At 53.2% G+C, this 15,045-nt stretch overlaps 1 protein-coding gene across 10 annotated transcripts in view; it reads right to left on the reverse strand.

The window, feature by feature from the left end:
• Positions 1–15,045, reverse strand: part of MYO18B (myosin XVIIIB) — a 229,256-nt gene that overhangs the window by 71,542 nt on the left and 142,669 nt on the right. For all 10 annotated transcript variants that reach the window (XM_044930013.2, XM_025267427.3, XM_044930011.2 and 7 more), the window contains one exon: positions 476–589. In XM_044930013.2, the coding sequence (XP_044785948.2) occupies positions 476–589 (114 nt within the window). The remainder of the gene's footprint in view (positions 1–475; positions 590–15,045) is intronic.

Genomic DNA, 15,045 nt, shown 5'->3' on the forward strand with positions numbered 1-15,045 from the left:
CTCCCAGATGGCTGGGGTCCTTTTAGGAGTAAGTCCAAACGGGCTCCGCCTGGAAGTCTGGACCTGAAGAAGTAGCCTGGCAAAAGTTACCACGTGCCCTCCTGGGGTGGTGAGCGCACAGTGGGTCTACCACAGGTGCCTGGGGGTGGCTGGCATGGTGTGGGCTCACAACAGATAGCTGCGCTCCCACTTCCGGTTCCGGTGCTGAGCGAACGACAGGCTCGGACTGGAAGCGTCCCCCAGGGCTGAGCACCCTGGGTTCACAGGGGGCGCCTTGCCTCCCTTCACACAGCTGACCCTCACACGCACCCCGATGGCTGGATCACACTCAGCTCGGAGAAAGCTGCCAGTGCTCTCCAAGTGCCGAGCACTCAGTGGGTCTATGAAGGACGTCTGGACCTCCTCGTTCAGTACAGGGCGTGCCCCGGCCCCTCCCCTGTGCCCGCGGCGGCCCCGCCCCCGGAGGCACAGGTACCAGGCTCTTGCTGCGGGTCATGCTCTCCAGCTCGCTGTGCATGTTCTCCAGGTCTGTCGTCAGCACCTTCTGGGTCTTCAAGGCATCTTCACACTTGGCTTCACTCTGCTCCAGCTGGACCCGGCAAGAGGGGGAGAGGCGAGGGGAGAGGTCTCATTAAGTGGCCCCCTTGATCGGCCCTCCCCGCCGGCCTGGCCCCGCCCCTTCCAGGAAGGGGAGTGCGGGCAACCCTTCCATCTTCAGGGCTCTTCATCAACCCACGGAGCGGGCAGCAGAGCTGTCTGAGGTAGAGGCGGCCGGGTTCCAAGCCCACTCAACACTGAGGAAGCCCTGCCCCACAAACTAAGGCCAGGCCACCCCCGATTTAGCGCCAGGGGCAAGCCCCCACCCATTCAGCGTATTGGCTGCCACCCACTCAGCACTTGGCACACACAGCACACTCATGGTGGCCCCTGCCCTCCTACAGGGCAGACAGGAAGGGACAGGTAATGACAGCCCCTCTGAAGGTACAAGGAAGAGGAGGGCATGAGGACCCTGGAACACAGGATGGGGGCCGGGAAGGCTTCCTAGAGGAGCTGCTCATAGTTCATTCAGTGGGGACTTGCCAAGCAGATGTTTTTAATCAGAATTGTGAACCCCCTTTTAAATGGTATGCAAAATATTCTATGTGTGAGCACCTCCTGGTACATGACTTCACTAGATTCCTGAAGGTTAAGAGCCACTGACTTCAAGTTTCTCTTTCCCGACCTTTCTTTTCTCTTCCTCCTGTCCACTTGCACACAGCAGGCCCCCTATGCTAGCACAGTGGGGCCAAGGGAGTGGGTACAAGGACCTTTGTGGCCCCAGAGGACAAACATTTCCCACTGGAGAAACCACATTCGTGCATAAACCCTAAGTCTGTTCTGCGATTGAGCATCCCCCCCTTCTAGGGTTTCTGAACCCTAGAATCTCTGAGCAGAAAACTGCCTTATAAATCACTGAAGGCAAGCGCTTAAGGCTCAGAGAGGGCTGGAGCCTTGTTTGGAGTCACACAGCTGCAAGGAGCAAAGACACCACCTGAATCGTCCCGACCAGCTTGCTTTCTCAACTGCCAGGCCACAGTCCTCCAAAATAGTAAATGACATTAAGGTTGGTGCCGACAGACAGGGGGGGAAAAAGCAAGCTAGACTTCTACTGAAATGTCATGCACACAATCAGCTCCCTGAGGCCACCCAGCGAAGAGGCCCCATTGATCACTGTAAGGAAAATGGGGGGCCAGGGCAGAGGACGCCCCAAGGACAGCTGGCCAAGGGGGTCTCTGTGGGGAAAGGCCGCCTGGGACCACGCTCATCTTCCTCAGCACATCGGGAGCTCGGCCCGACGTTAGTGTCACAATAACCACACGAGCTGGGGAGCAGGCGGGCTGCCTCCGTTCCAGTACCGCCTGGCAGTCCTGGGCAGACCTGGGAGGTGTGTGCTGCTGATACCCCCAGCGCACAGCCGGGAAACCAAGGCCCCAGCCTCCTCCCGCAGCTTCCTGGCCCGGTGCCTCTAATCCCAGCCCCACGCCCTGCCAGCAGCCACAGTTCCCCAAAGCTCCATCCTCAAGGCTGTAAGGAAAGTGTGTTTCTGCAGCAGGGCCCCGTGCTGGGCTGGGTGGGGAGGGCTCGGTGGTCCATTTCCCTCAGCAACTGGGAGGGACTGAGACACACTGAGAAAAATGATGTGGAGCAGGGGAGGTAATTGGCGATGTTAGAGCATAATCGACAGAGGAAATGAGAAGTCAGGCGTGGGCTCATCTCCCCCGCAGGTGACTCGGGGGCCTCTGGGAAGGCAAGGCAGGGGGTGGTGGGGTGGAGGGCTCCTCTGCAGGCTGGCAGGGCAAAGCCAGTCCTCGATTCAGGCACAAGTCAGAGGCCTTGTTAAGGAGAGGCACTTAATGCAACTAACACCTAAAAGATGCAAAGGAAATAGCCAGGTGGAGCTTTCAGTGGGAAGGTTCCCTGAATGGAGGCAACAGGAAGTGCAAAGGTCCTGAGGCAGGATCAGCAAGGAGCCTGGTGCTGCAGAACAGAAAGGCAGCTAGTATGGCTGGTCATACCAACAAAAGTCCGTCTAGTCAAAGCTATGTCATGTATGGATGTGAGAGTTGGACTATAAAGAAAGCTGAGCGCCGAAGAATTGATGCTTTTGAACTGTGGTGTTGGAGAAGACCCTCGAGAGTCCCTTGGACTGCAAGGAGATCCAACCAGTCCATCCTAAAGGAGATCAGTCCTGGGTGTTCATTGGAAGGACTGATGCTGAAGCTGAAACTCCCAATACTTTGGCCACATGATGTGAAGAACCGACTCACTGGAAAAGACCCTGATTCTGGGAAAGACTGAAGGCAGGAGGGGACGACAGAGGATGAGATGGTTGGATGGCATCATCAACGCGATGGACATGAGTTTGAGTAAACTTTGGGAGTTGGTGATGGACAGGGAAGCCTGGCATGCTGCAGTCCATGATGTCGTAAGGTCAGACACGACTAAGCAACTGAACTGAACTGATAACTGGTCAGCCTCACAGAGAGGGCCAGGAGGCGGCGATGCTGAGGAAGTGGGTGGGAGTCACGGCAGTGAGCCAGCGTGCCAAGCTCAGGTTTGTTTCAGTCTGCAAGAAAACCACACTCTCTAAGGAGGGCGGCGTAATCTCCCTCTGGCTGCCATGGGAGGATGCACTTTTATGGACAAAATTAGCAACAGGGCAGCCAGAGAGGATGCTGCTGTGGTCCTTCAGGAAGAGGTTGGTGGAGTGCTTCAGTCAGAGAGGAAGTGGGGAGAAATGGAAGGGTCTACACAGGGCGGTGTACAAGGAACAAAGAAACAGGCAGGCAGGAGCAGATGGGCCAGCACGGGAGATGATGTCAGATAACTAGCAGTGGAAGGAGGTGTCCGGTAGGGGCCCTGCCAGGCCGAGTCGCTCGGCCCAGGGCCAGGAGGCAAGGGAGAGTTCAAGTGGAGCCCACAGACGACGCAGTTCCCATCTGCTGAGCCCCGCCTTTGGCTGAAGGAGGGTTTCATCAACATGATGCCGCTGGTCCTCAGAACCCCCACAGAGGAAAGGCTGTATTTTCTGTCCCCTGGTGCTCAGCGATAAAGAATCCACCTGCCAACGCAGGAGACACAGGTTTGATCCCTGGGTAGGGAAGATATCCTGGGGAAGGAAACGGCAACCCACTCCAGTATTCTTGCCTGGAGAATCCCATGGACAGAGGAGCCTGGCAGGCTACAGTCCACGGGGTCGCAAAGAGTCGGACACGACTTATCCACTGAGCATGCACACATATCTGACATGCTCCTTCCTTTCCCCAGGCTCCCGGGAGCAAGCCGGGCAAGAGACAGCTCATCCCTCCCCAGGCAGAGAGGGGCAGAGGTGGCATGCAGGCAGCACATGGGGCTACAGGCGTCGGTTTCAGCTCCTGTCGGGCTGGAGAGAGGATTATCTTGCTCCTGATGATTCAGGAATCAATGGCCACACCTGCTACTGTTGCTTGGGGACCATGTCCGGTACATGGCCTCTATCTGCCTGACTTCTCAACAGCCCCACGAGGTCCCTAGGAGAAAAGGTGTCGCTGTGAGGACCAACTGACCTCGGAGGAAACAGAGGTTCATGGAGGTGAAGTGACTCGCTCCCAGGCACACGGCCAGCAGTGGGTAAACCTGGTTGGTCCAACCCCAGAGCCCAAGCCTTTAACCACTGTACTCTGCTGCCCCTCATGGAAAGCCACACTCTGAAAAGAGCAGGATGGATTAAATAAAGAGAGAACTCCAACTGCAGAGAATACAGCCCAGAGGCTTGCTGTGACCACGGAAGCCACTCAGTCCTGTTACCATGACCTGAGCCAGGTGGGGCTGTAGAATGACAGGGAGACAAATCAGGGAGAATTGACAGAACTCGGATTCTGAATCCACTGAGGAAACATCGAGACCAGAGCCTTCCTGGGAGGAAAGAGTTCACCCCAAAGGGAAGCGGCAGGAAACCAAGCCATGCTGGCCCCTCTAAGCGCCAGGTGCACCGTGGGTGGGGTCAGACCTGGAGCGCCCGCCTTTCAGCCAGTCACTGAGCTCACCGCGCCTCAGTTTCCTCATCTATAGCATGGGCCTGGTCACATTCCAGGACCAGTGCAGAATAAATCAGTGAAAACCCGAGCATGCTTAGCACGGCGCCTGGCGCTGAGACAATGCCAAAACAGAAATGGCAGAGATTGCCATTGTCTCTTTCATCACTGGGCTTCCCTGATAGCTCAGGTGGTAAAGAATCTGCCTGCAATGCGGAAGACCCTGGTTCAATTCCTGGGTTGGTAAGATTCGCTGGAGAAGCGATAGGCCACCCACTCCAGTATTCTCGGCTTCCCTAGTGGCTCAGCCGGTAAAGAAATCTCCTGCAATGCGGGAGACCTGGGTTCAATCCCTGGGTTGGGAAGATCCCTTGGAGAAGGGAAAGGCTACCCATTCCAGTGTTCTGGCCTGGAGAATTCCATGGATTGTATAGTCCATGGGGTCGCAAATAGCTGGACACAACTGAGCAACTTTCACTTTCATCACTCACTAGCCTGAGAAGTGAGGACTTTCCAACCCCATTTTAGAGGTGAAGAGAGTACCAGAGAGGCCAAGCTGTCATGGTCATGGGGCCAGTGAGGCAGGGCCTGGACCACAATCCCAGGGAAGGGTTTTAGGCTTCCTGGCAGACTGGGATGGCTGGAGGGAGGGTGCTGGCCCCAGAGGCAAGCAAGTCAAGCAGGCCCAGGTTTCATCGGGTCTGGACGGGCAACACCGGACATCACCCCAGCTTACAGACTCCCCCGGGGAAGGCCCAGGGATGCTGCTGACGAGCTGTATTAATGCCGAGCTTTAAAAATTTCAATTTATTGCACTTTAGGGAGCGGGAAGAAATACAGGGCCATCTCAGGCTGATTTTCCATTATGGATGACGTAGTGGAAGAATAACTCACTGCACGTTATTTCCATATTGAGGCTGTGTAACTGACGTTTTTATGAAGTCGGGAGGAAGTCACGGCAGGGCTGAGATCAGATCCCTCGGGCTTGCAACGTGGCCACCGCCGCTCTGAAGGTGTCTTCCCGGGGGGAGGTCTGGGTGGAGCAGTCAGAGAGCAGAGGCTCCCCTGGAAGGTTGCTGGAGTCCCACCGCCAGCCCCACAGCCATGATGGCAACAAGTGTCCCAGGGGCGGCGGCCAGCACACCCGTCAGCTCCAAGCCACCACACGTCCCCGTGGATAAGCCCTCCCGGGTTCCAGGTAGGACCCCACCATGGTGGGGAGGGCTGGTGGAAAAAAGGCCCCCAGGATTTCCACCCCCTCTAGACCTGGGGTAGGGGCAGGACCCACAGCAGGCTCTCAGTGAAATAACCCATTGATTGATCTTCCAATTGATCTTCCAAAACAACCAACTGATCTTCCTACAAGTTCATGTTTTCTCTCCTTTCAAATCTTGTTTCTTGCAACATCAATACAATAATGTGCAAAGTTCATGGGTACAAAGCACCAAAATGCCTGTAATGGCCAGAAGCTCCTCTCCTCCTCGAGTAGTCCAGTCACCCCATCATCCACTCACTGGATCAGCCACCCGTCCCAGCGCCTGCACAGGGCGGGGCGTCAGTTCCTTCCCAGCCGCTAAGCCAGGAGACCTTGACCAGTGGCCACTGTGTACAGGAATGCCGGGGGCCGGGGCCCCGGCCTGGGCGGGCGCGGCGAGGTCCTGACTCCTGGACAGTGTGGGAGGACCCAGGAGGACCCTGGAGGCCCTGGAAGCCTGAGCTCTCGGGGGCAGGAGGAGGCGAACAGCACCCAGGACGGGAGTGCCACGGCAGCCCAGGGGGCCGCCAAGCACGTGGGGGAGGCGTCTGAGCCCCCGCTCTGGGCCAGGGGTAGCTCCGTGTTCACTCCCTTAACCCTGACAACAACACACTCGGCTCGGGTCAGCCGCCATTCTCACTGCTGTTTCTGGGGAAAATGATGGGTGGGGCGGTGAAGCGACTTAGCTTGGGTCACCCTGGCATTAAGTATCAGGCGGCCTGGACACCAGGCTCCCAGGGGCTGAGACTCCTCCTCCACGTGCTCGGCAGCCCCCAGGCGCCCACAGCGCTTCCATGCTGGATGCGGCTCATCTCCTCTCATGCCCAAGCCGCCGGTTAACTGCCGTCCTCTGTAACAGCGGTCCCCACCACACAGGCTCCGGAAGGGGAATCTGGCGATGTGACTGCACATGCCTACTCTCTTTTCTTTGGATAACAGCACCCCTATCTTCTCTGCAAAGAATGTCCATCCCTCAGATGTCTGTGATGGGGCCGACATCCCTCCCTCGAGCCTAGAGGAGAAGCTCATGACTCAGACTTGCCAGTCAGAGCACCGCCTTCTTTGGCCTCAGCGGTTGGTCGTGGGACAGTAGCAAGACTGACACCAGGATTCTGGCTGTGACTACGGACACAGCTTTTTCTGACACAGGATGTAAGCCTGGAGTGTCCATCCTGCCCCCGAAAAGGAAGAGACGGCCTAAGAATAAAAGCTGACCTCAAGGTGCTGAGCCATGAGACACGTTCTTGATGTCATGACTGGAGCACCTAGATCTAGCCAAGCCTGAAGGCAGTCGTAGCCTCAGAACCTTTCAGATATTTCAGCCCGTCACATCCCTTTTTCTGCTTAATGAACTGTGACCTGTGCATACCGGGTGAGTGAGGGAGTCAGAAGAGCTAATACAGAGTCAGCCACAGAGTAAACCCCTGTGCCCAAAGCTGGATCCAAGGAGCTCCCTCCAAAACCCTTTGACAGCGTAACAGCCATGTATTTCCTACTCTTTGTGTAGACCCCTCCTCGTAGGGGGATAAATACTGACAGTCCCCCTTCCCTATTATTCAGTGGGGAGATGAAGACAGGATGAGATTTTTTTCGACACCAACCACATCAGACACCGCACGGACCTTGAAGTTTATCACAACTGTAGCCCACCACAGCCATGCAGGGGAGGAATCAGCCTGGGCAGGGAAGTGACTTGCCCAAGGTCAGAGTCAAGTCCGTGAGACTCTCAACCCAAGCTGAAGAAAAAAAACAAAACCCCCGCTGTTTCTGGGCCACCACCAGCCCCCTCTGCACACAGCCTTTCTCTGCTGCTGGGTCTGTCTCAGGCATTCTCTCTCCAACACCCACCCTCTCATTCAGTGGGAGGAGGGCGATTGAGATTCCCAGCACACAGGCATCAACTACAAACCGAAGAATAGCAGTGCTTTCCCGTGCAATGCCATCTGCCTGCTCTAAATACCCGAGGTAAAATGTTTGCTTTGGACTTATTAAGCTACGAGACGAGTTGGCTTGACACACAGAATGAGCTGGGGAAAGAGGGAAAATTCTGATATTTCAGCAGAGTGGTCAGAACCTGGATTTCTGGGTCTGACTGAACAACTCAGAGGATTTAAAAATACCATAGAGCAAATGCCATGGGAAGTGTTCTAAGAAATGGTGGCTTTGGCGGGCTAATCTCAACACACCCTGGCCCGTGGCGTCCCAGAAGAGTTACCCTTTAGTAGGAAGCTTTTCCCTGGAGGCAGTCACCAACATCTCCAACTACAGACAGCCCTGATAGAGAACAAATTTATTAAATGCAAACATACTAAAAATATCAGGCCAGGTCCACCGATGGTCTGTCCAGCACAGGAGCTGGATGACAGCGGCCTCCAGGGAAATTTCCGAAGACCGTATGGTGGTTCCTCTCTGTGTCCTTGATCTCCAATCACTTGGGCATATTCTAAACGTTCTATGACTTTCCGTACATTGTGCTAGAAGACCATCATTTATCGATGCACTGAAATGCTCTCTGAGGATTTACTGTCCAGCACCCTCATCTCAGAGCAGTAACAATCACCGTGACGAGTAGGGCAATAATAGTATCTGCTCTCCGTGGATGCTGACCACATGTCTGTTAATTTGCAACACATACTGACTCTTGTCTTCATTTTACCAATGAGGAAACTGAGGCTCAGAGAGCCTCTGTGATATTCCAGTTAACGTGTCAAGGTCACATAGCTATTAAATGATGACTGGAGCCAGGAAGTGAACCGAAGTCGCTTTTAAACGCACAGCTTTTCCTTGTGAGCCCCGTGTCCTGTGTTTACCACCTGCTGAGTAAAGCAGGTCTCCTTTCACTTGTTTTAAGTCTATTTGAGCGTTTAGGAGCCCTTTCTAATTTTGTTGGAGAAGGAAATGGCAACCCACTCCAGTATTCTTGCCTGGAAAACCCCATGGACAGAGGAGCCTGGTGGACTACAGTACATGGGGTCGCAGAGAGTCGGACACAACTGAGCGACTTCACTTTCACATTTTGTATTACAGGACCAAAGGACGGCATGGGTCCTACATGACTGAACAGACTTCAAGAATTTCCTTCCTGCCTTCCCTCTGGGGACAATGGATTTGTAACACACTCCGAAGAGAGAGAGAAAAAAAATACAAACTTGAAAAAGCAGGATAAAATATTCAAAAAAGGTCCTCCCTGCCTCCATCCATTCATGCCCCCCTTTTGGTGATATTCCAGCTCCCCAGTGCTCCCCTAAATAGCATAGCATCTGAGCACCTCCACATCTGTCTTCCCACTGGACAGGGGCTCTGAAGGGTCTCTAGGCCTTGCGGTAGGGACTCCACACCTATGCACAGAGGGAGCGAGGCTGAGAGACAAGCTCAGTGCATTGCTGAATCGGCCCCAGTCAGCGGGGCTGCCGTCTGCCCCCTGAGCTGCCCACCACCTCGTGTGGCTACAGGAGCCCCAGACCCCCCCCCCCCCCCCCCCCCGAGGCCACCCACTGCCCGGACGTTCATAATGGCTCTAAGCCTAGATAACTTACATGCCCATCAACAGCAAAGGGGCTACATCGTGATGCAGTTAGAAGCCAGCAAGAAGGACCCGATGACCACGCGCAGTGTCATCAGCAAGTCTCACCTGCATCAGTGGGCCAAGGACAGCGCGACGGGGTTGGCGGGGGCTGCGGAATGGGAACAGGCTGAGGGTGGGAAGGCAGGTCAGGAGCCACAGGAGCAGATGAGGAAGCCAGCAATGGCTCTTAAATCAGCATCTGGCTCATCAGCCTGTCCCTTAAACCTGCGGGAACCTTTTGAGAACAAAAGGTCTTAGGGAGAGCCCAGAGGGAGGGCCCTTTTATCTTCCCCAGAATTACTTAGGACTTGAAGCTCTGGCTCTAGGGTGACCAGTTCATCCCTGTCTGCCTGGAACTTTTTTGGTTTTAAGATCAGAAGTCTCGTGTCCCAGGAACACCCTCAGACCCACACAAATCCAAGCGGCTTTGAAATGAAAAACACACAGCTTCCAATTCTAGGGCACCCAGGTGGAGGAAGTTTCTACCATACAACTGGCCCGAACTCTTCCAAAATTCTAGCGTCATAAAATACAAAGACAGAGGCTCTATGGGCAGTGTCACAAGACTGAACACAACTGTGACGTAGTCTAGGCTGGATCCTGAACAGGGAGAAAAATGGCTACAAAGAATGTGAGTAAAACAACAGGCAAAATCAGAATAGTCAGCAGACAGTATAAGCGGTCAGCAAAGTTTTCCTTCAAGTGCAAGCTGGAAAGTGTTTTAGGCTCTGCAGGCCTAGAGGCAAAATGGAAGGATAAATGCAGGTACTTATCTAACTTTAAATGTGGCTATTTAAAAACAAAACCTCTCTCAGCTCTCAAGCTGTAATAAAAAAAACAAAGCAAAACAAAAACGAAAAATCAGGCAGCATGGGCTGGACTTGGCCTGGGAGCCTGAGTTCGCTGAGCTCTGGGTTAGAATATCCATGCTAAAATTTCCAATTTTGATAAGGGTAAAGAGATCTCACATCTGTAACTTGTTTTCAAATAATTCAGAGGATGTAATTTAGAGAGAAAATGATACCGTGAACATGGCAAAAAGTTAAAAACTGAGGAATCTAGGTGAAGGATTTAAAGGAATCCTTTGAACTATCCTTATAATTTTTTGGTACACTGGAAATTCTTTCAAGATACATTATTTAAAGTACATCCTAGGGACCTTCCTGGTGGTCCAGTGGAGGCTCAGGTTTGATCTCTGGTCGGAAAACTGAGATCCCATGTGCTGTGCGGCATGACCAATACACACATAATAATAAATAAATAAATACAATGCATCCCAGTTGCCCCCCAAACTCTGTGACTTTGGGTGGGATTCTCATATGCTGAGCTTCCTGCTGCAGAGAAGGGACTACTGAATGCTGGCTGCTTCCTGTGGAGACTCTGCCACCCGGTGAGGCCTTGATCACGCGCAGAGCTCTGGCACCAGAGGACAGGTCCCTCTACTCGAGGGACTCACTACACTGAAGTGGGTTGGGGGTACAGAGTTAGGTCATGACCTCTAAGCGCTTGGCCCCATAACTGGCTGAGTGTAAACCATGGATGTCTGCCATCAGTGTCTGCGTTCCCATGGTTAACGATGGCCCCAGGGGCTGGCCGGGCTCTCTGACAGGCTGGCCCCCACAGCTGAACAGTTCATCTATGCTTCGAGGGCTAAGCATAGATGGCATTCCCTGTCTGCCATGAAACCAGCCTCTTCCCACTTCATCACAGCCTTGGAAGTGTCAATATTTGTGGGGTGAGCAGACCGCTGATAACCATGTTTTTAACCAATTACAATTTGGTCTTTATCTCTCTCTGATAGGAGGTAATGTTAATATTGAATCAATTCACTCCAACATAATTTTTAAGAAAGTCTCTTCAAATAAAACATCCAGAACTACCAACAAACCACCTGTTCCATGGTTCCGGGCTGGAGAGACGTGCTCCCAAAGTGTCCGCTCACACTAAAGACTCCACTGGGATGAGCCTCCGAGAGCCCACTAGTTATTTTCAATGTCTTGTGGAAGTGCGGGTGGTGCCTGGTCACCACCAACCTGGTTGAGGGCAAAGGGGACCCTCAGTCTTCTGTGCACCGGTGGGGACCCCTGGGAGTCCACTGCGTGGAAGACACACCAGGCCCAATGGGCCTACCCGAGGGCTTAGTTGTATGTAGGATCCCCGTGGGATGTGAGATCTTCCCAGACCAGGGATCAAACCCATGCCCCCTGCATTGGCAGGTGGATTCTTTACCACTGGACCACCAGGAAAGTCCTGGACTGTGCATCTTTAAAGGTCAAATTGAGGGAGGTGGATTGTGCCTCAGACGGAACCCAAATGCAGAGAAGCAGATGGTATTTGTATTTTAAAAAATCTCTCCTCAAAGATCAGGTGGCAGAAAGATTGCTTGTGCAAGACGGGAGGCCGGCAGACTTGAGAGAGTGCTGAATGAGACACACAGGTGGTGTGGGCTGAGAAGGGGGCAGGCGGGAGGGGCGGGGTGCCAGAGCTCTGCAGGGGGCCCAATGGCTGAGGCCTGGCGACAGCTTTGTCCTCAGCAGGAAGAGGGAAGACAGCCCCCGGCAGGAATTCAGTAAACAACTGAAGAGCTCGGGGGACTCTTTTCCATTTAACCGAAAGAAAAAAAAAAAGCAAATGACATATTTCCTTTCTGGAAGAGGCAAAGGTGAAAGGCATGAATTTTTTCAAAAAAAAAAAAAGGTAGCCACTGCCCGGAGCAGACGGCATCCTCCACTTCCTCCTCCGAGCCAGGTGCGGGCACCTGCTGCTCACAGATGTTAATTATGCACAGCGATTATCTCAATTATATATCTTGGTGGCGGGATTGCTTCTGTCTCCAGATTAGTTTGTTTCCAGTGGAAACATTTCCTGGGAATTAATTAGTAATTGCTCCTAAAGAACGTGTGTCATTAGACCCACCCCACACATTGCCTTGTCTACCTGTTCCACCAGGTTGTGTAAAATCCCAGCCCGAATCCAAAGTCTTCCACCAGGCAACTCAGGGTGGGGGGTGGGGAGATGTAGGAGCCAGTAGGCAGCCCTGCGTTTAAAAATCCCTGCCTGACAGGTTTCAGTTTAGGGAATTCCTTCCAATCCAGGGTCTAGGGTGCTTTCTCCCAGCCCAGAAGCTGGGAATATCATGACTGCTTTTCTTCAGTAAGAACAAGGAACCTCTGACAGGCAGGGTGACTTACTCAGAATCTTATAACTAACTAGTTAAACAGCAGAGGCAGGATTAGAACTCATGAGGTGTGCGTCTTCCGTGTTTTATCACAGGGTCTTAAACCTCAAGTGTTAACTCAGACAGCACCAAGTCTTCCAATGGAGGGAAACTGAGTAGAAAGAGACAATTTTCTCAGGATTCTAGAAGGTGGGGTGAGGGGCAGAGGGGCTGCTTGTCCACATGGGAAGAATTCAGGGGCCCTGGGAGATGCTCTAAGGCAGGGGTCCTCAACCTCTGGGGTCTAATGCCTGATGATCTGAGGTGCAGCTGATGTAAAAACAAGTAAATGTAACACGCTTGAATCATCATGAAACCATCCCAGCGTGGTCCCCAAAAAAATTACCAAGAAACCAGTCCCTGGTGCCAACAAGGGACCACTACTCCAAGGAGATCCTCCCACACCTCTGGCTGAGCAGGGCGTGCCAAACATCACTGCTTCCGCTGGCCTTGAAGCCTGCCGTTTTTCACAAGCACTTCTGACCGCACTTGTGCCTGCTCTGTAGCTCCCTGTCACCTTTGGGATAAGGCCCAAACTCTTTAGCCAGGCTTAGTAAACCATTCATGGCTGATTCCAGCCTCAAAGAGCGGCATTATCCTCTCTGCCCTTACCTTGGGGAACACTGTATACCAGCGATACAATGCACAACCGAGCATGCTCCATCACTCCACCTGCCTCTGCCCCTGGATGCGCGCGGGTGCTTCCTCCCAGAACACCCACATGCGCCTTACTCAGCCGGCTGGTCACTTCCATCTTCAGGATGACAGCTGAAGCCACGAGCTCCTCTCCCACAGCAAAATTAGCTAACCCCCCAACACTTCCCCAGGGGCTTCCCTGGTGGCTCAGTGGAAAAGAACCCCCTGCCAATGCAGGAGATTTGGGTTCGATCCCTGGGTGTGGAAGATCCCTTGGAGGGGGGCATGGTAACCCACTTCAGTATTCTTGTCTGGAGAATCCCATGGACAGTGGAGCCTGGTGGGCTGCAGACCATGGGGTTGCAAAAGAGTCAGACATGACTTAGTGACTAAACAACAACATTCCCCAGTAAAGATCTTGTCACCCTGCTGGCAACAGTCTCCTCTGAGGCCGGCCTCTCCCTGGACTGGGAGCCCCTGTTGAGAAGGGCACTTCCTTATCCCCACCGCCTGGCCTCAAATCATCCCAGAGTGGACACCGCATCAGCACTCACTGAATGTACACAATTTGCTCGCTGAGAGGTGCTTTCAAACGCATTCCTTCATACCTGCCCTGAGAGAAAACCTTTCTCTAGGTTACCCGGCGCCAAGGTTAGCAAGCTGTAGAGGCTTTGGAGGGTGTTCAAGCTCTTCAAACCTGTCCTGGCAGCACCTCATCACTGCCCCCGCCCCCCCCCCCCCACATGTGCCTGGGCCACCAGGAGATGACAATGCCCTGATTTAGGAGAAGGGCTCACGGAAGTCTTGGCACACGGTGAAGGTCACAAAACTAGCAAGTGCTGGAACCACTTCCCCTTAAGCAATATTTAACGAATTTTAAAACTGGTTGAACTAGGCTCTGTCACACTAATCTCACCGTCAGTCTTCTCATCTGCAAAATGGGCCCGTGCCATGGAACTTGAAAGGGTGTTTTGAAGGATAAACAGAACCCACATTTCCCAAATGGTGGTCCTAAGACCAGCATAGGATTTCCCTCATGCGACTGTTAAAAACGCAGATGCTGGGTCTCAACAAAGGGAAAAAAAAGGAGGAAGGGGGATCTAGAAATCTGTGATTTTTAAACAATGCTTGTTATGTGATGTGCAGCCAAGTCCGGGGACTCCTAAATTCCAAGGAAAAGCCTACACATGGTGGGTGCTAGAAAAATGCTCACATCGTGGCATAGAACTGGCGGCACAAAGACAGAGACTGCTGTGTGCCCTTGGGAAAGTCGCTCAGCCTCTCAAAACCTGTTTCCTAGTTAGTGAAATGGCTCAAAAACAGAAATCGCCACCTCCCAGAGTTCTGGTGAAGATGACCTCAATAAAGACACTTCTCGTTGCCACCTGACCCACGAGTCCCATCAGCTTCAAACTAGCCCCTGGTGTGCCTCCTTTTGCTGTCTCCACTTAACCCCAGAGACCATTTCCTCCAGCCCAGAGGGGTACACCAGCCTAACGGCACCCACTCAGCCTTCCTCGATCCACTCCCCACACAGAGGCGTCAATCAGACTGTGTCACGCCCCGCTCAGGATGCCCCAACGGCTTCTCATCACTGCTGGAATAAAATCCAAACCTTCCGGGCCCCACACGTTATAGCCGCTGCCTGCTCCTCCTTCTCCCAGGGGAGGCTAGCTGACCCATCCAAGCTAAACGAGACCTGCACAATTCCCTATTCCCTTTATTACTGATGGTAACTCTGCATGTTCCCTTTACTACCTGAATTAAGGTGTGGGATGTTTCTGCTTATTTGCATCATTGTTTGCTGTCCTCTTTCCCA

The sequence above is a fragment of the Bubalus bubalis genome, chromosome 17 (assembly GCF_019923935.1).
Source record: "Bubalus bubalis isolate 160015118507 breed Murrah chromosome 17, NDDB_SH_1, whole genome shotgun sequence".
Classification (NCBI taxonomy): domain Eukaryota; kingdom Metazoa; phylum Chordata; class Mammalia; order Artiodactyla; family Bovidae; genus Bubalus; species Bubalus bubalis.